This window comes from Cavia porcellus, unplaced genomic scaffold (assembly GCF_034190915.1).
Source record: "Cavia porcellus strain 051 isolate PalLab524CR breed Dunkin Hartley unplaced genomic scaffold, mCavPor4.1 scaffold_25, whole genome shotgun sequence".
NCBI lineage: Eukaryota > Metazoa > Chordata > Mammalia > Rodentia > Caviidae > Cavia > Cavia porcellus.
The window spans coordinates 16334828-16358587 of record NW_026947508.1 but is presented as its reverse complement, the minus strand read 5'-3'; the positions used below and the strand labels follow the sequence as shown (position 1 = coordinate 16358587).

The 23760-nt window shown below is 58.2% G+C and overlaps 1 protein-coding gene across 3 annotated transcripts in view; it reads left to right on the top strand.

Annotated features, from left to right (window-relative positions):
* Positions 1–23745, top strand: part of Hspg2 (heparan sulfate proteoglycan 2) — a 96815-nt gene extending 73070 nt beyond the window's left edge. The window contains exons 53-98 of one of the 3 annotated variants that reach the window (XM_013153871.2): positions 261–412; positions 572–707; positions 799–950; positions 1557–1692; positions 1850–2001; positions 2668–2806; positions 2895–3046; positions 3786–3921; positions 4014–4165; positions 4336–4474; positions 5139–5290; positions 5432–5579; positions 6646–6797; positions 7209–7350; positions 7714–7865; positions 8181–8322; positions 8449–8589; positions 8835–8969; positions 9171–9352; positions 9725–9920; positions 10120–10299; positions 10418–10678; positions 12095–12299; positions 12702–12799; positions 13208–13474; positions 14353–14462; positions 14595–14742; positions 14824–14940; positions 15268–15285; positions 15527–15638; positions 16254–16398; positions 16486–16585; positions 16709–16818; positions 16920–17028; positions 17425–17523; positions 17824–18045; positions 18321–18565; positions 18870–19041; positions 19142–19264; positions 19367–19423; positions 21476–21551; positions 21647–21725; positions 21871–21941; positions 22071–22154; positions 22498–22601; positions 22709–23745. In XM_013153871.2, the coding sequence (XP_013009325.2) occupies positions 261–412; positions 572–707; positions 799–950; positions 1557–1692; positions 1850–2001; positions 2668–2806; positions 2895–3046; positions 3786–3921; positions 4014–4165; positions 4336–4474; positions 5139–5290; positions 5432–5579; positions 6646–6797; positions 7209–7350; positions 7714–7865; positions 8181–8322; positions 8449–8589; positions 8835–8969; positions 9171–9352; positions 9725–9920; positions 10120–10299; positions 10418–10678; positions 12095–12299; positions 12702–12799; positions 13208–13474; positions 14353–14462; positions 14595–14742; positions 14824–14940; positions 15268–15285; positions 15527–15638; positions 16254–16398; positions 16486–16585; positions 16709–16818; positions 16920–17028; positions 17425–17523; positions 17824–18045; positions 18321–18565; positions 18870–19041; positions 19142–19264; positions 19367–19423; positions 21476–21551; positions 21647–21725; positions 21871–21941; positions 22071–22154; positions 22498–22601; positions 22709–22881 (6473 nt within the window). In that variant the 3' untranslated portion in view covers positions 22882–23745. The remainder of the gene's footprint in view (positions 1–260; positions 413–571; positions 708–798; positions 951–1556; positions 1693–1849; positions 2002–2667; positions 2807–2894; positions 3047–3785; positions 3922–4013; positions 4166–4335; positions 4475–5138; positions 5291–5431; positions 5580–6645; positions 6798–7208; positions 7351–7713; positions 7866–8180; positions 8323–8448; positions 8590–8834; positions 8970–9170; positions 9353–9724; positions 9921–10119; positions 10300–10417; positions 10679–12094; positions 12300–12701; positions 12800–13207; positions 13475–14352; positions 14463–14594; positions 14743–14823; positions 14941–15267; positions 15286–15526; positions 15639–16253; positions 16399–16485; positions 16586–16708; positions 16819–16919; positions 17029–17424; positions 17524–17823; positions 18046–18320; positions 18566–18869; positions 19042–19141; positions 19265–19366; positions 19424–21475; positions 21552–21646; positions 21726–21870; positions 21942–22070; positions 22155–22497; positions 22602–22708) is intronic. The other 2 variants (XM_063235712.1, XM_013153872.2) reach the window with 2 other exon arrangements.
* The last annotated feature ends 15 nt before the right edge of the window (positions 23746–23760 follow it).

Sequence of the window (23760 nt, the reverse complement as noted above, 5' to 3'; positions counted from 1 at the left end):
GGGTCCAGGTGACTGCTGTGGCCATCTGGAGGCAGGAGGCTTAACCTGGAGCTGACGCAAGGCCCTGTGTGCTCTGCCACGCTTTCTTGGCCACATCCCGCTCTGGATTCTGCCCCTGTCCCCTTCCTCTCCTCTCCTTGAGCCCTGCCTTGGCCCTCCATTGGGTTACTGGGCAGATCTCAAGGCAGAGCCTGCCTCCGGTGGGTGGTCCCTGCCAGCTCTTCCAGGAGCATCTGCTACCCTCAGCCCTGTGTCCACAGCCCCAGCACCCATCCCACCTGTCAGGATCGAGTCCTCATCCCCCACGGTGGCTGAAGGACAGACCCTGGATCTCAACTGCGTGGTGGCGGGGCAGACCCATGCCCAGGTCACATGGTACAAGCGTGGGGGCAGCCTGCCCGCCCGGCACCAGGTACTCATGCCTGGAAAAATGGGTGGGAGCTGTGGATGGTGGGTTGTGGGCTCCCAGCTCCCCATCTGGGGGGGTTGGCAGTTCCCAGACCAGGGGACAGGGGTTGGGCATCTGCTCGGATCCAGGACAATCTCTCACACCTCTGTCCCTACTGTCCAGGTACGAGGCTCCCACCTATACATCTTCCAAGTCTCTCCAGTGGACGCTGGAGAATATGTCTGCCGGGCCAGTGATGGTGTGGAGGCCTCCATTATGGTCACAGTGACCAGGGTTCAGGGGGCCAGCTTTGCCTACCGTGAGTGGGGGCCAACAGGCAGAATGGGGTGCAGAAGAAGAGGCTGGGCTGCTTTAGAGAGAACCAGGGTGACCAGGACCTCTTCCCCCAGCTCCGGGCAGCACACAGCCCATCCGCATCGAGTCTTCCTCCTCCCACGTGGCTGAAGGGCAGACCCTGGACCTGAACTGCGTGGTGCCCGGGCAGGCACATGCCCAGGTCACGTGGCACAAGCGCGGAGGCAGCCTGCCTGCCCGGCATCAGGTAAATGAGCTGGGGAATGGAGAGAGCCTGGGGGAGGTGGTCCCTGGGTGGGGGCAGAGGGCCTGTCTGAGACAAGGAAGGCCTTTGCACAACCACATGGTACGTGGTGAGAGCCTGGGTACAGGCCACCAGCCTGGTATGACTCCAGGCCCCATCACTCATCAGCTGTGACCACAGGCAAGTTACTTAGCCCAGCACTGTCTTCGGAATCAAGTTAAACTTATTGACAGAGCTCTCTGAGCTCAAGCCCTGAGCTCTTAGAGTTATCATAGTGCCCTTAGCTGTGGTTATGGTATGCCGTGTAGGATACCACTGATCCCAGGAGCTACCACTGTTTAACGTAGGAAGTGGGAGGGGCACCCATTTAGAGTAGCCACTATGCAAGATGCCTCTTGACTCAGCGTTGAAGTGTGTGCCCAGCACTGATGCTGTGTGGCATTAGTGGGTGTCCCATTTTCCGAGCCTCATGTGTACCCCTACTCCTGAGGTGCAGCCCACTTCCCTCACCAGGCAGACAGAGAAACAGCCCTGGGCTTAGAGATCGCTGCAGGCTGCAGGTCACAGTTTAGGGCAAGGCACCTCCTTACCTCACCCCTGCACCTGCAGACCCATGGCTCACTGCTGAGGCTGCACCAGGTGTCCCCTGCTGACTCAGGGGAGTACGTGTGCCGGGTGGTGGGCAGCCCCGTGCCGCTGGAGACATCTGTGTTGGTTTCCATTGAGCCCGCTGGCTCTGTGCCGGGTGAGTAGCACTGGGGAGGACTGGGCCATCCAGAGGTCCCCGCTCCAACCATGAGCCAAGCCTCCGTCTGCACCGCCCTTGAGCCCAGTAGCCCCATCTCCCCGCACACCCATTTCTTCTCACCCCCTGCCAACCAACCCTTTGCGTCTATTGACAGCACTCGGGGTCACCCCCCCAGTCCGGATCGAGTCATCTTCCTCCCACTTGGCTGAAGGGCAGACCCTGGACCTGAACTGCATGGTGCAAGGTCAGGCCCATGCCCAGATCACCTGGCACAAGCGCGGGGGCAGCCTGCCCGCACAGCACCAGGTAGGATGTGGAGAATAAGACAGGAGCCTTGAAGACCCTTGTAACAGCACAGGCTTGAGCTGGGGGTCACTGAGTTGTTGGTACTAATGTAGCATGTGCAAAGCCCTAGGTTCAGCAGGGCATGGAGACACACACCTGTAATCCCAGGATCCCGGAGGCTGAGGCAGGAGGATTTCCCTGAGTTCCAGGCCAGGCTAAACTACATAGTGAAATTCTATGTCAAAAAACAAAAGCCTGCTTCAACCCCCAACCCCCCAAAAAAGAAGAAAGGAGAGAGGGGAGAAAGTGAGCATAGGCTTTGAATTCAGGCATATTCACATTTAGACACTACCTCTTGCTGACTGTGTGACCTTAAGTCAGTTGCTTAATTTCACAGTCCTTTAATGTCTGCATCTGTCAAATGGGTTCACACTGCCTGCTTCCCCTACCCTTTGCATGGCAGCAAATGCTGTTGCTCACCTTTTCCCCGGTGTGCGGAAGTCTCAGAGATCCTGGCATGGATGAGGCGGCACCCTGGGTCCTGTCCTAACTCTCCGATGAGGAATTTGAAAGCATGAAGGGCTCTTCTTCCTGGAAGAGCTCCCATCAAGTTCTGGCTGGCAGGGCTGGGAGGGGCCAGGCAGGCACAGTAACCTGGCCTGGCTCTGAGCCTGCCACCCTGTACAGGTGCATGGCTCCAGGCTTCGGCTGCCTCAGGTGACCCCCGCGGACTCCGGGGAGTATGTGTGCCGTGTGACCAGTGACTCCGGTACCCAGGAAACCTCAGTCCTTGTCAACATCCAGCAGCGCCTCAGCCCCTCCCAGTGTGAGTGTCTCAGGGATCAAGGCAGGTGGTGAGAGTGGCTAGGGGCACCCAGGCCATGCTGACACCCCGCCTTCTCTCACCCTCCCAGCCCAGAGTGTGGTGTACCCCATCCGCATCGAGTCCTCTTCAGCCTCCCTGGCCAATGGGCACACCCTGGACCTCAACTGCCTGGTGGCCAGCCACGCCCCACACACCATCACCTGGTACAAGCGTGGAGGCAGCTTACCCAGTCGGCACCAGGTACGATCGGTGGTCAGGGAAGACTCCGGCTCTTAGAGAAGTTACAGAGGCTCTTAGCACCTTGCTCTGTGCTCATTCATCCATTCAGCAAACACCAAGCATCTTCATGGATAGACCTGGATTAGTGCTGATGATATAGACCTATGTTCTACTGACCTAGTAGATTCACTAACTCAGTAAATAGCCCTGAAATGCTTCGACATATTGATTCCCAGTGGAATAAGACTGGGGCCTGGCCAGGCATGGTATCCCAAGCATATAATCTCAGCCTCTTAGGAGATTAGGGTAAAAGGCCAGCCTGAATTTCATTGTGAGACTGTGTCTCAAAAAGACAAAAAAAGTAAATTCAAAAAGCCTGGGCAGCACAGCACCTCTCTGGCAGGCACAAGGTTGGGAGTTTGATCCCCAGTACAAAAAAGAAAAAACTGATTTGGGTATGTAGCTCACTGCGAAGGCTCTGGGTTCAGTTCCAGGTACCGCTACAGAGAGGGGCAGACATTCTGAATGACAACATGAGTGTCCTCCCAGGCACCCTAGGGAGGGCCTCTCAGGGTTTCTGCAGGGCTGACAGGGAAGAACAGTGCAGGCCAGAGCTGGGCCACCTCACCTGCCCTGCCAGGGGCCTCAGGAAGGCTGCAGGGTCTCCAGCACCAGGGGAGGGGAGCAGCTTCCAGAGTCAGGGGTCAGCGGCAGCGTCAACCCAGCCTCAGACATGCCCACCGCCACCTGCTTCTTCCAGATCGTGGGCTCCCGGCTGCGGATCCCGCAGGTGACCCCAGCAGACTCCGGCGAGTATGTGTGTCACGTCAGTAACGGCGCTGGTTCGCGGGAGACCTCACTCATTGTCACCATCCAGGGCAGCAGCTCCTCCCAAGGTGAGAGGGCGCGGACGGGGGTCTGGGCAGGTGGGTGCCTGGTGCCGTAGCCGTGGCCTGACTTTGCCTGCACTGTCTGTTGCCGTCCCCAGTGCCCAGCGTCTCCCCCGCAATCAGGATCGAGTCCTCGTCCCCCACAGTGGTGGAAGGGCAGACGTTGGATCTGAACTGTGTGCTTGCTGGGCAGACCCAGGCCACCATCATGTGGTATAAGCGCGGGGGCAGACTGCCCGCCAGACACCAGGTACAGACGGGCACCGTGGCTGTGGGGACCCTGTGGTCCTGGGTGGTGAGTCTCCAGGGACTTCCCAGGGCTCCTCACACCCAGGACACTCAGGCATTCTGGACTCAGTGTGTCCCAGCCATGGGGACCCGGTGGCCCTCAGCTCCCTCCCTCTCCTCCCCGTTCCCCAGGTCCACGGCTCCCGCCTGCGACTGCACCAGCTGTCCGTGGCTGACTCCGGAGAGTACGTGTGTCGGGCCAACAACAACATCGACGCCCAGGAGGCCTCCATCACGGTCTCCGTCACTCCCAGCACCAGCAGCCCCTCCGGTGAGTCTGAGGAAGACCCTTGTCCCAGGAGAGGGGCGGGGAGACCCAGTAGGGCTCTGCACCTCCAGAGTAGACAGGGCCGGTTACTCTGGCCTCTTGGCCTCATTCTCTGCATCAGTAAATAGGGACATTAATTATTCTGTCTTCATAGAGCTATACTGTCTCATATAGTGTCATTAGCCAGGTGTAGGAGTTAAAAAACAAAATTTAAAACTCCATTTCCACCAAGCATGGTGGTGCATGCCTATAATTCCAGCACTAGGAAGGCTGAAGCAGGAGGATCCCCACAAGTTCAAGGCCAGCCTGGGCTACATAGTGAATTTAAGACCAGCCTAAACTACATAGCAAGATCTGTCTTGAGCAAAGAAAATTAAATAAATAAATAAAATGTTCCATTTCCAACCTGTCAAGTGCTCCATTGCCACACGTGGCTCCTGTCATTATCTTGGAAGTGCAGAAAAAAAGGCCAGCTCTTCCCCATAGAAAGTGTGTAGATTTGTGAGAGTTAAGTGAGTGAACCGTGTAAGGTGCTTTCAACACTGAGTGCTTAGTCAGCGTTAGCTGTGACTGACCCCGGTGCCCGGTTTCTGTGGCTGAGGATCCCCCCACTCTTCTCCCATATCTTCCTGTGGCTGAGCCCTGACCTGCTGCTCTGTGTTCCCAGCCCCCAGCAGTGCTGGGCCCATCAGAATTGAATCATCGTCTTCACACGTAGCCGAAGGGCAGACCCTGGATCTGAACTGCGTGGTGCCCGGGCAGCCGCACGCCCAGGTTACATGGCACAAGCGCGGGGGCAGCCTGCCCGCCCGGCACCAGGTATGGGCGATGGGAGTGGAGGCCTGGGAGCCTGGAGGAGTGCCTGCCGGCCTATGTCAGGGGTCAGAGCCCGGCCCCAAGCCTGCGAGGTCCAGATTGGCACTGACTCTGCGCCCTGTCTCCCCATCCTGCTCTACCCAGGCCCATGGTTCCAGGTTGCGGCTGTACCAGGTGTCACCAGCTGACTCGGGCGAGTACGTGTGTCGCGTGCCAGTTAGCTCTGGTCACCAGGAGGCCTCCGTCCTGGTCACCATCGAGGCCTCTGGCTCTAGCACTGTCCACGTCCCTGGTGAGTGTCCTGTGCAGGGCTGGGGGACTGGAGGGAGAGGGCAGCAGCAGGCAGAGCTGGGCGAAGGAAATGCTCTTTGGCACCCAGAGTCAGCTGCCCCTCTAATCCCTGATTTGCCCCCTGCCCACCCTTGCATCCCAGAAAAAGGGGCCCAGCCAAGGCAGTGGTTCCTGTCCTCTTAAGGGCCCGAGTCAGGCATCTGCTGACTTGGGTGCCAGCACCGTGTCCCCTCAGAGATAGCGCACAATGACTCCCTCTTGCCACATGTCCCCGTCCTCAGCTGACAGTACAGGAATACGGTGGAGCTCTTGCCCTGCCTGTATTATCTGTGGAGCCAGCAGCAAGTTCCCTGACGCCTGCACCTGTGTCTCACAGGAATTGCCAGGTGACTTTAGGTGGTGCCCCAGGAAATATCTCCACTGAACCTAAAGGTGGATTAAAGGAGGAGAAAAAACAAGAACCTGCCAGGATTTCATGGAAGTCACTGCCTATAATGCCTTGTTCTTTGTTTTTTGCTTCTTTTTGGTACTAGTGATCGAACTCATGACCTTGTGCTTGCCAGGCAGGCGCTTATGCTGCTGAGCTAGAATCCCCAGCCCCAGTACCTTGTGCTTTTTACAGTGAATCAACTGAAAGAAAATGTACAGCAGTTAATGGCATAAATGCTCTGCCATTAACACGTATTCATGCATAACTCATTTCACCCTTACAGAAGCCCTTCCAGGTAGATATAATTGTTCTTATAGTTGGGGAAACTGAACCACAAGGAGGTGACATTGTTTTCCAAGTCATGTCCTTAATAAATGTCCAGTATAGGATTCCAACTCAGACACTGAGACCCCAGAAGCTGAATTCTTAGCCGTGAGCTGCTGGAGCTTAGGGAATGTTAGCAACCAATAGAGGGCCCTCTACCTCCAGGCTGGCCCAGCTGCCCCAGGCCCAAGTAGCACATGGGGAATGGATAGAAGCCACTCCCTGGTGGCCTCCTGCACATCCGGGCTCCCGAGGCAGAGGCTGGACACCCGGGTCTAGGGTGCCTGCTCACTGACCCCTTGCTCTACCCCAGGTGCAGGTGGAGCCCCACCCATCCGCATAGAGACATCCTCCTCTCGAGTGGCCGAAGGACAGACCCTAGACCTGAACTGCGTGGTGCCTGGGCAGGCTCATGCCCAGGTCACATGGCACAGGCGCGGGGGCAGCTTGCCCGCCCGGCACCAGGTATGGGTATGTCCTGGAAGAAGCAGGATGTACCCCTCCTGCTTGGCAGCCATGCTTCCTGAGTCCAGCCCCATGGGAAGGTGTCCCAGATGGGGGATTTGGGGAACAGATCACTGGGGTCATAGGTTGAGCATAGGCTGTGTACAACACCACCAGCAGCCCCACAGCATCTTACTGCAAAGGAGAAAAGGAGCCTACTTAATTAAGACCCTCGACTTCTCCCTGTGGTCACGAATGTCATATTAACCACACACTTCGTGCTATCTAATGTCAAAAGGGTTCACTTTGGACAGGATGCAGCCTGCTGAGCTTCACAGCAGCAGGGGGATGGGTACCAGGGAATGTGGGCATCTGAGGACCTAAATTGCAGCCTCCTGGAGCCTCCTCCCAACCCTCACCCACCTTGCCCAGGTCCATGGCACCCTGCTGAGGCTGAACCACGTGTCCCCAGCTGACTCTGGCGAGTACTCGTGCCAAGTGGCCGGCAGCTCGGGCACCCTGGAGGCTTCCGTCCTGGTCACGATTGAGGCCTCCAGCCCAGGCCCCATCCCTGGTGAGTGGCAAGGAACTAGGTAGGGGTGATGTTAGGTACAGGCTGGGGCCCGGCTGGCCTGGCTCTTCCCTGCCTCCTGTGGCAGGAGGGTGCTATGATTGAGCATTAAAGAAAGACCAGGTCTTTTCAGGTTTGACGGGCAGAGCTTTGATTGGTGGCTTCTGGGTCCTTAGGCCCTCACAACCCTCCAGCTCCTCCCCTCTTGCCAGTGGGAGCTCAGCCCATGTTTGTGCCCTTCCCTGGGCCCATGCAACTCAGCATGTCAGTCCGGCACCTCCAGCAGGACCAGTCAGCTTCATGACATGGCTGTGGGGCCCTGCCTTTGCCGCAGGAGCTGGCCTCTTACCTTCCCCTTATGCACAGCCCCAGGACTGGCCCAGTCCATGTACATCGAGGCCTCCTCCTCCCACGTGGCTGAAGGGCAGACTCTGGACCTGAACTGCGTGGTTCCCGGGCAGGCCCACGCCCAGGTCACATGGCACAAGCGTGGCGGCAGCCTGCCCGCCCGGCACCAGGTAGGGAGAATCCCAAGGCAGGCAAGGTCCATCCTGCAATCGTCTTCTGCCCCCAGACCCCAGAGACTGCAGTCCATGGGAGGACTGCAAGGACAAGAAACCTGTCAGGCTTTTCTCCCAGCTCTGCTGCAGACTCTTGAGCCTCAGTTTCTCCTTCTCTAAAGTTAGCCCATTGGACTTTTGGGATCTGTTAATGAAGCGACTTCTTGATCCTACACCAGAACCCCTGAAAAAACACTGATATCAGCATAGCCACGCTGGGGACTTGCCTTGTCTCGGGTGCCCTGGCCTGAATGCTTCCCTCCTCCCTCACAGACCCATGGCTCCCGACTGCGGCTCTACCACGTGTCCCCTGCTGACTCTGGAGAGTACATGTGCCGCGTGGCTGATGGCTCAGGCTCAGAGCAGGAGGCCTCCTTCGCAGTCACAGTCACTCCTGGCCCTGGCTCTTCCTACCGTGAGTGTGGGGGGCCCCTAGGGTGAAGAGTGGATACAAAGACCCTAAAGCGCAGGCAGGGCCTCCCTGGGGAGCCAGTTGCACCAACTGAGGGCCTGAGCGGGGCTCTCTCCCCTCGCTACCCAGGCCTGCGCAGTCCCGTCATCTCCATTGACCCGCCCAGCAGCACAGTGCGGCCGGGCCAGGACGCCAGCTTCAGGTGCCTCATCCACGAGGGTGCGCTGCCCATCAGCCTGGAGTGGAAGACCCGCAACCAGGAACTGGAGGGTGAGCAGCCAGCTGGCAAGGACTGGGCTTACACGGGGCGCTGGGCAAGGCACAAATCCACCTACTTGCCTAGGAGGCTGGGTTCAAGAGTCTCCAAGGACTCTTCTGCTATCTCTGACTCGGTGTCATGTGCCCGGGCCTGAAGAGTCAGGGCCACAGGACAGAGGGGCCCCAGCTGATGTCACCCAAGCAGGAGAAGGGCCAGGTCGACCCTCATTGACCTCCTCTTCCTAATGCAACCCCAGACAACGTCCATGTCAGCCCCAACGGCTCCATCATCACCATCGTGGGCACCCAGCCAGCCAACCACGGGGCCTACCGCTGCGTGGCCTCCAACGCCTACGGCGTGGCCCAGAGTGTCGTGACCCTCAACGTGCACGGTGAGGAGAGGTCGACCCCGTAGCTCTGCCTTCTCATTTCTAGCCCTGATTCCCAGCTCAGTTCACCTCTTGCCTCTGCCTCCGTCCTGGGCATTCTTATCTCTGAGCCTCAGGTCCCCGTGGCTCAGCTGAGGGCTGACGTGCACATCACATCAATAAAAAACCTGCCGGTGACTCAGTCATTGCTGTTCTTTTGGTCAGGGCCTCCTACGGTGTCCGTGCTCCCGGAGGGTCCCGTGCAGGTGAAAGCCGGAAAGGACATCGCCCTGGAGTGCGTCAGTCCTGGGGAGCCCCGCTCTTCTGTCCGCTGGACACGGCTGGGCACCCCCGCCAGGTTGGAGCCACGGACATACGGGCACCTGAACAGCCATGCAGTGCTGAAGGTGAGGTCCGACCCTTCCTCCTCCGTGTCTACCTGGCCAGGACCTCGCCTCGAGCAGGCACCTGGAAGAGGCAGTCACGGATGGAGGATTAGTGGATGGAGAGTGGAAAGGAGGGATGGGACAGGTAGAAAATGAGTAGATTAAAAGATAGGAGAGAGCATGGAAGATGAGAGGAAAACAGAAGAGTGGGCACAGGGACAAATGGGTGGGAGGTAGAGGAATGGGAGGCGGCTTGATGGCCAAGTGGACGGATGCACGGTTGCTGGGATGTCACGAAGGTGGCCCTGGGGAGAGCCAAAAACAAAGGGCAGGGTGGCATCAAAGGCCTTGGCCCAGCACCCACATAACAAGCCCCTTTTCACTTGCTTCCAGATTTCGTCAGCTAAACCGTCCGATGCAGGCACCTATGTGTGCCTGGCCCAGAATGCCCTGGGCACAGCACAGAAGCAGGTGGAAGTGACTGTAGACACTGGCACTGTGGCCCCAGGAGCCCCCCAAGTCCAAGTCGAAGAAGCCGAGCTGACCGTGGAGGCTGGACACACGGCCACACTGCGCTGCTCAGCCACAGGTGTGGCCAGGGGCGGGCCACAGGCTGCCAGAGCTGTGGTGCCCTGGGCCTGGATTATAGACACAGTATCTGAGGATGTCATGCCCAGAAACCACCCACTTAGTAGCCCCCCTGGAGAGACAGGTCACCCAGGGTCCTTCCTGCCGTCCCCACCCCAAGGCAGCCTTGTGCCCAGCGTATCATCTGCTGTATCCCACAGGCAACCCCCCGCCCACCATCCACTGGTCCAAGCTGCGTTCCCCACTGCCCTGGCAGCACCGACAGGAAGGTGACACGCTGATCATCCCCAGAGTAGCCCAGCAGGACTCAGGCCAGTACATCTGTAATGCCACCAGCTCCATAGGGCATGCTGAAGCCACCATCGCCCTGCACGTGGAGAGTAAGGCACTCATCCCCTCTTCTTGGGCTTCCCTCTCTGCCCTGCATGGAGGTCCAGCTACCCACTGCATCCTGACCTCCGTCCTCACCCACCCTGACATCTGTGTCCCCCACCCCAGGCCCGCCGTATGCCACCATAGTTCCAGAGCACGCGTCAGTACGAGCCGGGGAGCCGGTTCAGCTGCAGTGCTTGGCTCACGGTACACACCCGCTCACCTTCCAGTGGAGCCGGGTGGGCAACAGCCTTCCACAAAGGACGACCACCAGGAACCAGCTGCTGCACCTGGAGCCCACCGGCCCTGAGGACTCTGGCCGCTACCGCTGCCAGGTCACCAACAAGGTGGGCTCAGCTGAGGCCTTCGCCCAGGTGCAGGTCCAAGGTAAGTGGCCGGAGCTCAGTGTGGGCAGAGGGGTCAGCTTTCCTCCAGGCTCTTTGGTGACCCAGTCATGGGCACTTGGGGACCCGCATTTGCAGGAGCCTCATTGCCTCACTGAAAATGCCACCCCTCTCCCTGTTGTCTGAGACCCTCCCCGGGTCTCCTTCCCGGGAAGAAGCTTGACTGGTGTTCCCAGCCCCTTCCGCTCTCTTTACTGCTTCCTGCCCTTGGGTACTGACCATGCACTGCCAGAGGAGGGTGCTATGTAAACACCCGGCCTGCCTCACCTGGCAGTCACCAGGACGCCCAGGCAGGCCTGGACTCTCATCCCAGCAGCCTGGGCTTGGCCTGCACAGGACTCGAGATGGGCAGGGTGAATGCTTGCCAGGCACGATAATAAATGGGTGACAGGCTCACTTCTACCATGCATGCCCCGTGTCTTAAGCACATCGCTGAAGAATCTAGCATCTCTACGGCTGCCTGCAAAGAGTTCTTGAAATTCTAGAAGCAGCAAAACATGAAACCCACTGGTCAACAGCCTGAACTCTGACCCAATTATGCAATGTTGGCCAAGTCTTTTCACCTCAAGACTCAGTCTCTTCATCTGTGAAGTGGAGAGAAAATGTTTTGTTATGGGCTAGTTAGAAAAGTACATGAGCTGGGCTGGGGATATAGCTGAGTGGCACAGTGCCTGCCTGGCAAGCACAAGGTCCTAAATTTAGCTTAGTGAGACCCTGTGTCAAAATGAAAGGGGGACTGGAGATAAAAAGGATTAGAGATGTAGCTCGATGCCAAGGGTTCAATCCCCAGTACTGCAAAAAAAGAAAAAAATATACAGCCAACTCTGCATTCTCATTTTATTGTCTGACCCTTTTTGAGACAGGGTCTCACTATGCGACTCACACTGGCATTGAACTCACTTTGTGCCCTAGGCTGGCCTCAAACTCACAGCATCCTCCTGAGTGCACCACACACTTGGCCCTGTATTCACTTACTTTTTTTAGACCACAGCCAGAACTGCCTTACCCTACTCCCACCTGGTCTCTCCTTGGACCACTTCTCATGCCTCCAGCCCCAAAGCTGGGAGCCACGAAAGGCACCAGGCGCTACCAAGCCCTTACGTGTGTTGATCGGCCACACAAGCAGCAAACAAGAGGCCACCAAGAAACCACCCTCTGAGCATTGGGATGACACTTTCCTGAGTCCCAGGATTGAGGAGGGAGAGTGTTAGGAATATGACACTGGAGAGCTAAGAAGCCAAGAGCAGTGTCACATACTTGGCCCAGCTATGCAGGAGGCAGCCACAGGAAGACTGCTTGAGACCAGGAGTTGGAGACCAGCATGAGCAACATAGTCAAAAGCCCTGCCTCAAAGACAGAACAAAACACAGCACTCAGAGAACCTCACATGTCTCCGCAGGCCCCTCTGGCTCTCCCCCTGATACCCATGGCCCGGCAGAACCCACGGCCACCGTGCAGGTCACTCCGCAGCTGGAGACCAAGAGCATCGGGGCCAGTGCTGAGTTCCACTGTGCGGTGCCCAGTGACCGAGGCACCCAGCTCCGTTGGTTCAAGGAAGGAGGTCAGCTGCCTCCTGGCCACAGCGTGCAAGACGGGGTGCTCCGGTGAGTGGCGGGCCCAGGACTGCCCTGGGCACCTCGGTCCATGGCCCCTGTGGGGCTAGGCCTGAAGTGAAGCCCTCGGGCAGGTCAATCGACCTCCCTGAGCCTCCATGTAAAGCGCAAGGGAACTGTGGTTGACACACGCACCCAGCGCTTGCTTGGGCATGGAACATTAAGACAACCAAAGGCTCTGTGGCTTTGGAACTGTGACCTTGAGCTCTAGAGCATTGGGTATCTGTCTGGAATGAGTGCAGTGCCCACCCACTCGCCTGCCTGCCTCAGTGGTCACTATGGGAGGCCGAGAGCTGCCCCTGGGTGCTGACCTGTGTCGCTAGTAACTCCCTCGCAATGACAAAGCATTCTCGATCCAACTCACTCTCTGATCTTGCTCTTTTTTCTCCACAGACTCCAGAATTTAGACCAGAGCTGCCAAGGGACATATGTTTGCCAGGCGCATGGACCTTGGGGACAGGCCCAGGCCAGTGCCCGGCTGATTGTCCAAGGTAGGGGGGTAGCTTAGGCCTCTGCTATGAGCAGAAGTAAAGATAAGAAGGGACAAGGGTGGAGGGCTCCAACCATGTCCTGCAGAAAGCCCCCCACGGGACAGGTGTGGTGGCACACACCTGTAATCCCAGCACATGGAAAGCTGAGGCAGGAGAACCACACGTTTAAGTCCAGCCTGGACAATTGAGTGACTTAATAAGATCCTATCTCACAAAGTCAAGAGGACTGGGGATGTAGCTCAGGACAAAGGTCCTGGGTTCAGTCCCCAGTATCACCAAAAAAGGCTGGGATATGTTAAAGAAAAAAATCCGCAATGAGACGGATGAGAGCCTAGAGCTCCAGGGCTCCCCTTTTCCAGCGTCAGCGGCCTCCTGGCCAGGCTGACTTCCTGCCGCCTCCTCCCCCAGCCTTGCCCTCCGTCCTCATCAACATCCGCACCTCCGTGCAGACCGTGGTGGTCGGCCATTCTGTGGAGTTCGAGTGCCTGGCACTGGGTGATCCCAAGCCTCAAGTGACATGGAGCAAAGTTGGAGGGCGCCTGCGGCCTGGCATTGTGCAGAGCGGAAGTGTCATCAGGATTGCCCACGTGGAGCTGGCTGACGCCGGACAGTACCGCTGCACGGCCACCAATGCTGCTGGCACCACCCAGTCCCACGTGCTGCTGCTCGTGCAAGGTGAAGGTTGACAAGGACCTTGTAGGGGGACAGGGACCCAGGCAGGAGCTTCTCATGATGCCTTGTCGTCATTGGCCTGCATTTTTCTTCCTTTCTGCTATTTTGGGGACCATATGTGTACTTATGGTCATGTTTTACAGCAGATGGTGGCGGCCAAGGGTAAAAGTGGGTGCTCTGCCTTTAATGCCAGCTACTGGGAGACTGAGGCAAAAATTTAAGTTTAAGCCCAACCCTGCTTCGAAATGCAAAGAGCCAGGGTTGTAGCTCGGAGGCAGAACACTTGCCTAGCATGCACGAGGCCCTGGGTTCAATCCCCAGCATTGAAAGAAAAGTTAGTGCAGTGTATTTCCCTGGGGCAGTGCCATGCTGTGGGGTATCCAGAGGAAAACAGGGCTGTAGTCCTCACAAGTGTGTCCACCCTTACCAGGGCAGACCTGCAGCTCAGTGAGATGGCAGAGGGATAACATAAGCACAAACATGAACCAGCACAGCAGGCAGAGGGCGGACACAAGCACTGTTTCCTTTGAAGGCAGTTGTTTCTTTTTATCCCAGACCCTATGACTGGCCCCAGACCTACCCACCTGCACTACCTTAGTCCGTCTTCTCGGTCCCCGGAGGTTGTACAGTTCCCCAGCCAGGCGTCTTGCAGAGGTCTGGGGCTGTGGAGTCAAGGGGCTAGCCCTGTGTCTGAACCCCAACTCTACCTGGTCCCATCCATGTGACCAGAAATGAGCAGCCACAGATCTGTTGTCTGTGATTCGGGCCACAGTTCCTGCCTCCAAGGACAGGATTCATATCTGAGGATTACAGTCAGGGCACGGGCTGGGCATGGTGGCCACGATGATCCCGCTGATGGCCCACGTCTCCTCCCTTTTCAGCCTTGCCCCAGATCTCCACCCCCGCAGAAGTCCGAGTGCCCGCTGGTTCAGCTGCCGTCTTCCCCTGCATGGCCTCGGGCTACCCAACTCCTGACATCGCCTGGAGCAAGGTAAAGCTGGGCAGGGGCCCAGGACCTGGCACAGAGCAAATGCAGTCTTGGAAATCCAGCCGAGGCAGGGATGGTGGCAGGCCCGGGTGGGAGGTGCGGCCAAGGCCGGGGCCTCAGTGCTGGTGTTTGCAGCTGGATGGTGACCTGCCCCCCGACAGCCGCCTGGACAACAACATGCTGATGCTGCCCTCAGTCCGGCCACAGGATGCAGGCACCTACATCTGCACTGCCACCAACCGGCAGGGCAAAGTCAAGGCCTTTGTGCATCTGCAGGTACCAGGTAGGACAGTGGCCATCCTTGCATTGACAGTGCCTGCCATTCTCCACTGGTGCCCTCCCTAACGGTGCTCTCTGCTGGCAGAGCGAGTGGTGCCCTACTTCACCCAGACCCCACATTCCTTCCTGCCGCTGCCTACCATCAAGGATGCCTACAGGAAGTTTGAGATCAAGATCACCTTCCGGCCAGACTCAGCTGATGGTGAGCAGCACAGAGAGGACCCGGGGGCTGGATGGGCAGGGGGCCTCGTAGAGGACCAGAATGAGTCCAGCAGCCCCCATGCTGCCCAGCACCCTGGTCCTCCCTGTCCAGAAGGCTGCAGACTGGAGGGCCTCCCACTTCCTCTCTCCTGTCTGCTCTCCTTATCCCTCTCGGGTGGCAACCTGGCCTTTCCTGGCGCCTGTGTCCATCTTCCTGTCCTGGCCTCTGCCCCTCCCCCCTTCTCCTTCTGCCACTGCTCATTCACCCTTTCCTCTCTCTCTCTCTCTCTCTCTCTCATCTCATGGCTCTCTGGCTTTCACTGTCCAGGCCTCCTCCTCTTCTCCGGTGAGTCTCCACCTCTCTTGCCTCCTTCAGGTAGACCCGATGTGTGCACTGAGCCACGTGGTCTCTGTCTCAGGGCACTTAGCAGGGCCCCTGAGATCAGAGAGGCCCTTGGCCATTTGATGTGTGCCCAAGGGAGGGACCAGATCAGAGCAGAAAGACCCAAGAGCCTGGGTTGTTCAGAGGGTGGGAGTGACAGGAGCCTGTGGCCAGAGGAGGCCCTCACTGAACTGTGCCTGCCCAGGGATGCTGCTGTACAACGGGCAGAAGCGGGGCCCGGGGAGCCCCACCAACCTGGCCAGCAGGCAGCCGGACTTCATCTCCTTTGGCCTCGTGGGCGGCAGGCCCGAGTTCCGGTGAGACCCTCAGCCTCCTCTTCTGCAGGAAGGACACTGGACACAGGACATTAGCCAGGTGTCCGCTACTCTGGGCTGAGTTGTATGGAGGAAGGAGGAGGCGTGGTCATCACCCTTGGTGACCACACGGTCTGCTAGTGTAGACATGGCACGGTAGGCTGGGCAGGGGAGTGAGGTACCAAAAACTTGGGACTGCTGCAGGCCCAGGATTCATTCAACACGTGGTTACCACGTGACAGACACCAACATAGACATAAGTAAAAACAGGTCAACTTCAGTGTAACTGTGCACTGCAGCTGGGGCTTTAAGCCATAAACAAAGGAAAGCAAGGTCGTCTCAGAGAGAGGGGAGCTGAGGAGAGTAAAGCCAGGTGCCGGTGGCAGCGCCCTGGAGCCCAGGATCTTCAGCACCAAGGGGCGGGGAGGGAAGGCCTGGGGAGAGGCACTGGGGGTTGCACTGGGGTAGTCCACCTGATGGAGGAAAACAGGGCAAGGATGGGAACTGGACGTGGTGGCATCCTCTGGCACCCTGCCACCCAGGCTGGGCCCCTCCATACTCTATATTACCACCCCCCGTATTTATTCTCTTCTGTCCCTGTCCTGCCCCATGGAGCAGGTTTGATGCGGGCTCTGGCATGGCCACCATCCGCCACCCCACACCGCTGGCCCTGGGCCAGTTCCACACAGTAACCCTGCTGCGCAGCCTCACCCAGGGCTCCCTCATTGTGGGCAACCTGGCCCCAGTGAATGGGACCTCCCAGGTGAGACTCAACCCTGTCCCCTGTTCCTAGCACCCTCCAGCCCTTCCCCGCCTGTCTGAGTTCCTAACCTTCCACCCTCCTCCCCAGGGCAAGTTCCAGGGCCTGGACCTGAATGAGGAGCTGTATCTGGGTGGCTACCCTGACTACGCTGCCATCCCCAAGGCAGGGCTGAGCAGTGGCTTTGTGGGTGAGCCTCTCCCACCTTCCCTGGGGCTGAGCTGGGTGGGTGCTGCAGGGTGTGGGCTGGGGCTGGCAGGCTTCCTGCACCCCCGGCCCCTGCTCATCCTGCCCACCTGCTCCCCCCACCCAGGCTGTGTCCGGGAGCTGCGCATCCAGGGCGAGGAGATCATCTTCCATGACCTCAACCTCACGGCACACGGCATCTCCCACTGCCCCACCTGCCGTGACCGACCATGCCAGGTGGCCCCCTGCCCAGTCACCCTGCCTCCTGAGCTGTGGCTGGCCCTGAGGGGGATGGAGACTGGGTGTCTTTGGCCTGACCAGTGGTGGCTGCTTTGCAGAATGGTGGCCAGTGCCAGGACTCAGAGAGCAGCAGCTATGTGTGCATCTGCCCATCTGGCTTCACTGGGAGCCGCTGTGAGCACTCGCAGGCCCTGCACTGCCACCCAGGTGTGTCCCCAGCTGCTGGTCACTGTCTCCCTAGGTATCGCCCTTTCGTGTGTCACTCCCCCTGCAGTAGCTGGCCACAATCCATCACTCTTACTCGAAGACTGGGAGCTCCCCCACCATGGCCAGCCAGGCTCTCTTCCAAGCCCAGGCACTGCCCCTCGGGTCCCTGTCACCTTCCCACCTTCTACCCTGTAGTTCTTGAATCCACACTGCTGCCCAGGTGTGGTCGTAGGTAATACCAGACCCACACTCACCCTTCACACCCCTGGCTGTCCCATACCTTGCTCCTCCTAGGCTGGCCTGACCCTAATGGCCATCTGCAATGGGCAGTCTTTATCTCCCCCACAACCCCCCAAGTCACCTCTCTGTCCTCCTTACTGGTCCCTGTGCCCCCAGAGGCCTGTGGGCCTGATGCCACCTGTGTGAACCGGCCCGACGGTCGAGGCTACACCTGCCGCTGTCACCTGGGCCGCTCGGGGGTGAGGTGTGAAGAAGGTAAGTAGAGTGACTCCCAGGATCTCACAGGGCACTCAGACTCGGATGGACCCTACAAGTGACAAATTTTTTCCAAAGCCAGAAGACCTCTAAATCACGAGTCCACCCTTCTGCCAGCCTGAATCTTTTATGTGAGGCCCCTAGGGAGCCCCTAGAGGCTGGAGGTACTCACAGCCTGACAGGCAGGGCCAGTACCAAGCCTCTGAAATGGGGAGGGGCAGGCAGGGGAAACTGAGTAGCTGGGTCCTGCCCAGAACCTCTCGACTCCAATTACCCCTGGCTGAGCTGTGCTTGTCGCAGGTGTAACAGTGACCACCCCATCCATGTCGGGCACTGGCTCTTACCTGGCGCTCCCTGCCCTCACCAACACACACCATGAGCTACGGCTGGACGTGGAGTTCAAGCCCCTCTCGCCGGATGGCATCCTGCTGTTCAGCGGGGGGAGAATCGGGCCTGTAGAGGACTTTGTGTCCCTGGCGATGGTTGGTGGCCACCTGGAGTTCCGCTATGAGCTGGGGTCAGGTAGGAACTGAGCACCAGATGCACGTGGGTCTCTGGGTGCTCAACTGTGCCCTCCTTGAGGCTCCATCCCCAAGGCAGTACAGAGGGATAAGTCCCCCAGCCACAACCCCTGAAATCTCTTTTGCCACACTATCCCTGTGTAACCAACCAAGCCCTTGGCTGTGGGTCTCTCACTGGGGAAGTTCCCTATTTGCTCAAGTCCCTGGGGGAGGGAGGGATCAGGGCCAAGTCCCCCCTCCCACCCAAGTGCTTAATCCTGCCTGGTGTCCCCTCAGGGCTGGCTGTCCTGAGGAGCCCCGAGCCTCTGGCCCTGGGCCGCTGGCACCGTGTGTCGGCAGAGCGCCTGAATAAGGACGGCAGTCTGCGGGTGAATGGGGGGCGCCCGGTGCTGCGCTCTTCCCCGGGCAAGAGCCAGGGTCTCAATCTGCACACTCTCCTCTACCTGGGTGGTGTGGAGCCTTCCGTGCCACTATCCCCAGCCACCAACGTGAGCGCTCACTTCCACGGCTGCGTGGGCGAGGTGAGAAGCAACCTCCAGGGGACTGGGACCAGAGGGGGTTGGGGCAAACCAATGCTGCCTGACACTTGCTGGGACCCTGGGCTCCCCATCTTGTTTCCTCTCCATAAAGTGTGAATGATCGAAACTCCTTGGGGTGTGCTGAGAGCTGGCACACAGTAGGCGCTCAACTTCTGCACCTCCCTCCCACACTTGGGCTCCTGCCCGGGTTCCCAGGCGCCCCCACCCTGCTACAGTCCCCTCTGCCGGCACACTGAGCCCCTACCTCTGGCGCTCCATTAGCCCCTCGGTATCCCTGCACCCACAGGTGTCTGTGAATGGCAAGCGTCTAGACCTTACCTACAGCTTCCTGGGCAGCCAGGGCATCGGGCAATGCTACGACAGCTCCCCTTGTGAGCGTCAGCCGTGCCGCAACGGTGCCACGTGCATGCCCGCTGGCGAGTACGAGTTCCAGTGCCTGTGCCAGGATGGCTTCAAAGGTGCGAGAGCAGGGCTAGCCCAGGCTTCTGGAGGTGGGGCACAGGTGGTTGGTGGCACCTCAGCGCCTGCCCACACGCCCACCTCTTCCATGGCCTACAGGAGACCTCTGTGAGCATGAGGAGAACCCCTGCCAGCTCCGTGAGCCCTGCCTGCATGGGGGCACCTGCCAGGGCACTCACTGCCTCTGCCCCCCAGGCTTCTCTGGCTCACACTGCCAACAAGGTATCCATGCCTTGCTTCCTGTCACCTCCCTCGGGGGTCCTGGGACTGGACAAGTTCCCCCGGAGGTCTGAACCCACCAACTGGACCCTCCCTTCCCCACAGGCCCTGGACATGGCATAGCAGAGTCCGATTGGCATCTTGAGGGCAGTGGGGGCAGTGGTACGTACCTGCTATGGCCCCGTGGCCTTGTCTGCTCTTTGGCCTCAGCCTCTCAGCCTTCTCTTCTGATTCCCCACACTTTAGCTCCAGCCTGTAGGCAAAAAGGCCCAGGTGAGGGGCTTGCTGGGTACAGATAGGCAGAAGACGGGAAAGCACAGCCACGCAGAGCTGGGTCCCACCCCAGGCTTACTGCCGAGGTGACCCTGAGCAGCTCTGTGCCACTCTTCAGCGCTCACATAATCAGCAGGCACCTACTGTGAGTCTAGCTGGACCGTGGGAGCAGCAAATACAAAATGAATAAGCAGGACCCTCACTCTCAAGGATTCTGCTGTTTAAAAACAATATAAGGGTGCCAGCTCTAGTGGTGGTACTTGGGAGGCTGAAGCAGGAGGATCATAGGTTCCAGGCTAGGCAATTTAGCAACTTAGCAAAACCCTGTTTTATAATAACATTAAATAAAGGAGAGCTAGGTGTCATGGCACACACCTTTAATCCTAGCACTTGGGAGGCAGAGGCAGGAGGATTGCTGTGTGTTTGAGGCCAGCCTAGACTGCATAATTCAAGGCCCGGCTCAACTACATAGCAGGACCCTGTCTCTGTCTCTGTCTCTGTCTCTGTCTCTCTCTCTCTCTCTCTCTCTCACACACACACACACACACACACACACACACACTTAAACAGGAGTTGAGAGGTAGTTTTGTGTGAAGGCCCTCGTTCAGTCCCCATTGCCACATACATACATAAAAAGGACTGAGAATGGGCCCAGTTGTACCGTGCTTGCCTTGCATGTAGGAGGGGCCTGGGTTCAATCCTCAGTACGCAAAGAATAAGTAAGAATAATAGTGAATGTTTTTGGCCATTTATAGGTACCTTGTTAAGTCCTTTATAGGTACATCCTCCTCATCACTAATGCGATAGGAGAGGCTGTAATACAGTGGTTAAGAGCATGAACTCTCGAGCCAGCCAGCCTGGGTTCAAATCTGGGCCTTGCCACTTACTATGTGACTTTGGGTGAGTCACTTAACCTCTCTGTGCTTCAGTTTTTCAATACAACTAAGTTGAGATTAATCATAATGTTGTGGGAGAGTTTATTTGTTTTTGGTACCAGGGATCGAACTCACGACCTCACACTTGCCAGGCACACACTTATGCCACTGAGCTAACTCCCTGGCCCCAATCATTTAATCCATAAGGCTTTGGATAGAATTAACTCATAGAGTTGTTACCAACATTCAGTTAAATGATGTGCACAGGCACATAACAGGTGCATGGTAAATGCCAGCAGCTACCTACACAGTTTGGTGGGAAGTGGCTGAGTGTCCCTTGCAGCTGGCAGCCTTCCTGGATAGTACGGCAGTCACAGTGTGGATGCTGGGCTGCAAGGCCCAGATCATGACCTGGGCTTGCTGTTCTGGGGTTCTTCTGCTCAGCCTGTCTCACCCTCCGCCTCTGTGAGACAGAGGCAAAGCATGGCGTTGAACCTGATCAACAGGACCAAGGTGACCAGCTGTCCCAGTTTGCTTGGGACTCTCACAGAGCTAAAGCTAACAGAACATGACAGACGGGGACAGAGATCTGCCATGGATCCGATCACTGGCATAAAATAAGAGACCTAGGATTTCAAAGGAAATCAGTTAGGCTGGAATAATTGAGTTAACAAAAACAATTTTTTTGGATTCCTAATATATGTGTCTCTTTATTAACGTAGTAAATAAGTAATGAGCATAAGCAACATTTTGAAATACTTGCAACTGCTGCAGTGTGCTGGACAGAGGCTAGGGACAAAGTCACAGTCCCTGCCCTGCCACTCCGGCTGGTTGCTGACATCTGTAACTGAAGGTGCTGCTCATGTCAGTGAGGAGTGAAAATGGAGATATTTTCCCATCCGAGTTCAAGGCCCCATGCATTCTGTTGGTGGCCCCTTTGGGACAGTTCCCAGGGACCACCGGTTCAAGGCCCCATCGTGGAGTGGACATGGGGGTCAGGGAACCCCCCCAGGGAACGTGTATGGGTGGGCCAGGGAGCAGGTGTCTCACACTCCCCCTCCCGCAGATGCCCCCGGGCAGTACGGAGTCTATTTCCATGACGATGGTTTCCTAGCCCTCCCCAGCCACATCTTCTCCCGGAGGTAAGACAGGCCTTGGTTGCAACATCTGTGCCCAGGTCTGGGAGGACAGGAATCTGAGACCTCCATCCACTCACCTACCCACTCCTTCCCCACAGCCTGCCCGAAGTGCCCGAGACCATCGAGCTAGAGGTTCGGACCAGCACGGCCAATGGTCTGCTGCTCTGGCAGGGTGTGGTGAGTGGACACTAGGTGCAGTCTTGGGAATCCCTGAGGCAGGAGGCTGGCCTGCTGGTAGCCAGGGCCAAGGGGAGCGTGGGGAGCGGGAGAGGCTATAGCTCTGCAAGCTGGGGAGCCTAGAGACCCTGTGCTTCCTTGACAGGAGGTGGGAGAGGCCAGCCGAGGAAAGGACTTCATCAGCCTTGGACTGAAGGACGGCCACCTTGTCTTCAGGTGGGCCCTGGCATCCTGCCCTCCCTCCCCCTTCCCTGGCTCCTCCCTTGAGAAGCTGCCCCTGCCATTACCCCTGCCACATACCCCCATCCCCACCCGCTCACACTTGGTGGGTCTCTGTTTCCCCAGCTACCAGCTGGGCAGTGGGGAGGCCCGTCTTGTCTCTGAGGACCCTATCAACGATGGCGAATGGCACCGGGTGACAGTGCTGCGGTAAGAGAGCCCAGCCAGGCATCTGGGGAAAGGACTAGAGTCCTGTAGGGAGACATGATGCCCCACCATGGGCAGGGGGATGTGAGACAGAGCAGGAAGCTGGAGTTTGGGGATGCTCCCTGGACAGAGCACAGTGTGGGCCCCGAGTACCCTGCGGGGTGGAAGGAAAGAGTACGGCTTGGGGGTGGCTCCGAGCTGGGTCTGCAGGGTCATCCAGAGGGGAAAGAAGGACCACAGAGAGCAGGGCCTGGCTTATCTGTCCAGAGTTTCTGTGCCAAGGGGTGGATTCCATGGGAGGAGGGGAGTCTGTGCCGGGCAGGGGCCTGACCCAGCTCCCCTGCAGAGAGGGCCGGAGAGGCTCCATCCGGGTCGATGGCGAGGAGCTGGTGAGGGGCCAGTCCCCAGGCCCCAATGTAGCGGTCAATACCAAGGGCAGCGTGTACATCGGTAAGTCCTGGGCCAGCCTGGGGAGGGCAGGGAAGGCATGGGGGTCCACACAGCTGGCTTGCCTGCGCCTCTGGCACCCACTGGTGCTCTCACTCCCCTGCCCACAGGCGGAGCCCCAGACGTGGCCACACTGACTGGAGGCAGGTTCTCCTCGGGCATCACTGGCTGTATCAAGAACCTGGTGCTGCACTCGGCCGGGCCTGGTGCCCCAGGCCCCCAGCCCCTGGACCTGCAGCACCGTGCCCAGGCTGGGGCCAACATACGCCCCTGCCCCTCATAGGCACCTGCCTGCTCCCCATGGACTCCGGGCCGCGCCCAGCCTGACAGTGTCGAGTATATTATTATTAATATTATTATTATTATGAGTTTTTGTAAGAAACTGAGGCGATGCCACGCTTTGCTGCTACTGCCCTGGGCTGGACTGGAGGGTGGGCACACCAGCTTCCCGTGCATGGCAAAGCCCTAAAGCCGGTGGGCAGGGCAGGTGGAAGGGTCTGTTGCCTCAGAAAGCCACCAAGACTTGAGGTCAGGGATGTATCTCATCTCCTCCTGCCCTGAAGGAGTCCCCCAAAGCAGAACTGGGCTGCCCACTGTGGAAGCCCTTGGGCAGCCCTCCTTCCTGAGGACCAGCTGAGCTCACCACCTTGTGCCTACCAGCTAAATGAATGGGGTCCTCACAAGGCCTTGCCCCATACCCATAGGCTGGAAAAGTCTTTAGCACCCCCTGTGGAGCAGAAGGCAGCTCACCCTTCCCCCACCAGCCCCCTCCCAGCCCCCCGCCTCCACCCAGCGCAGCCACCACCCCTGGCAGAGCCGTCCTCCCATTCCTACCACAGCCCACAGCCCAACGTCCCTCCTCGCCTCTGGGCTCCTCCCTGGAGCACCCGCACTGAGGGCTCGGCCCACACCTGGCCGCACCCCACACTTTTCTGGAGGTGAAGGCCCAGGGACGTGGGGGAACTGGTGGTCAGGAAGAGCCCAAAATCCCCTACTGGGAGGGAGAGGAGGGGGATGACAGCCTAAGGACCCAGTGGTCAGCCATCCCCATACTTTAGCATTGGGGACGCCTGACCTTGCATCCCTTTTGGGACCCTCCTGTGGTCTTTGTCTTGATTCTTCTTAATAAACGGTGCTATCCCCGCCAGGAGTCTGCTGAGCC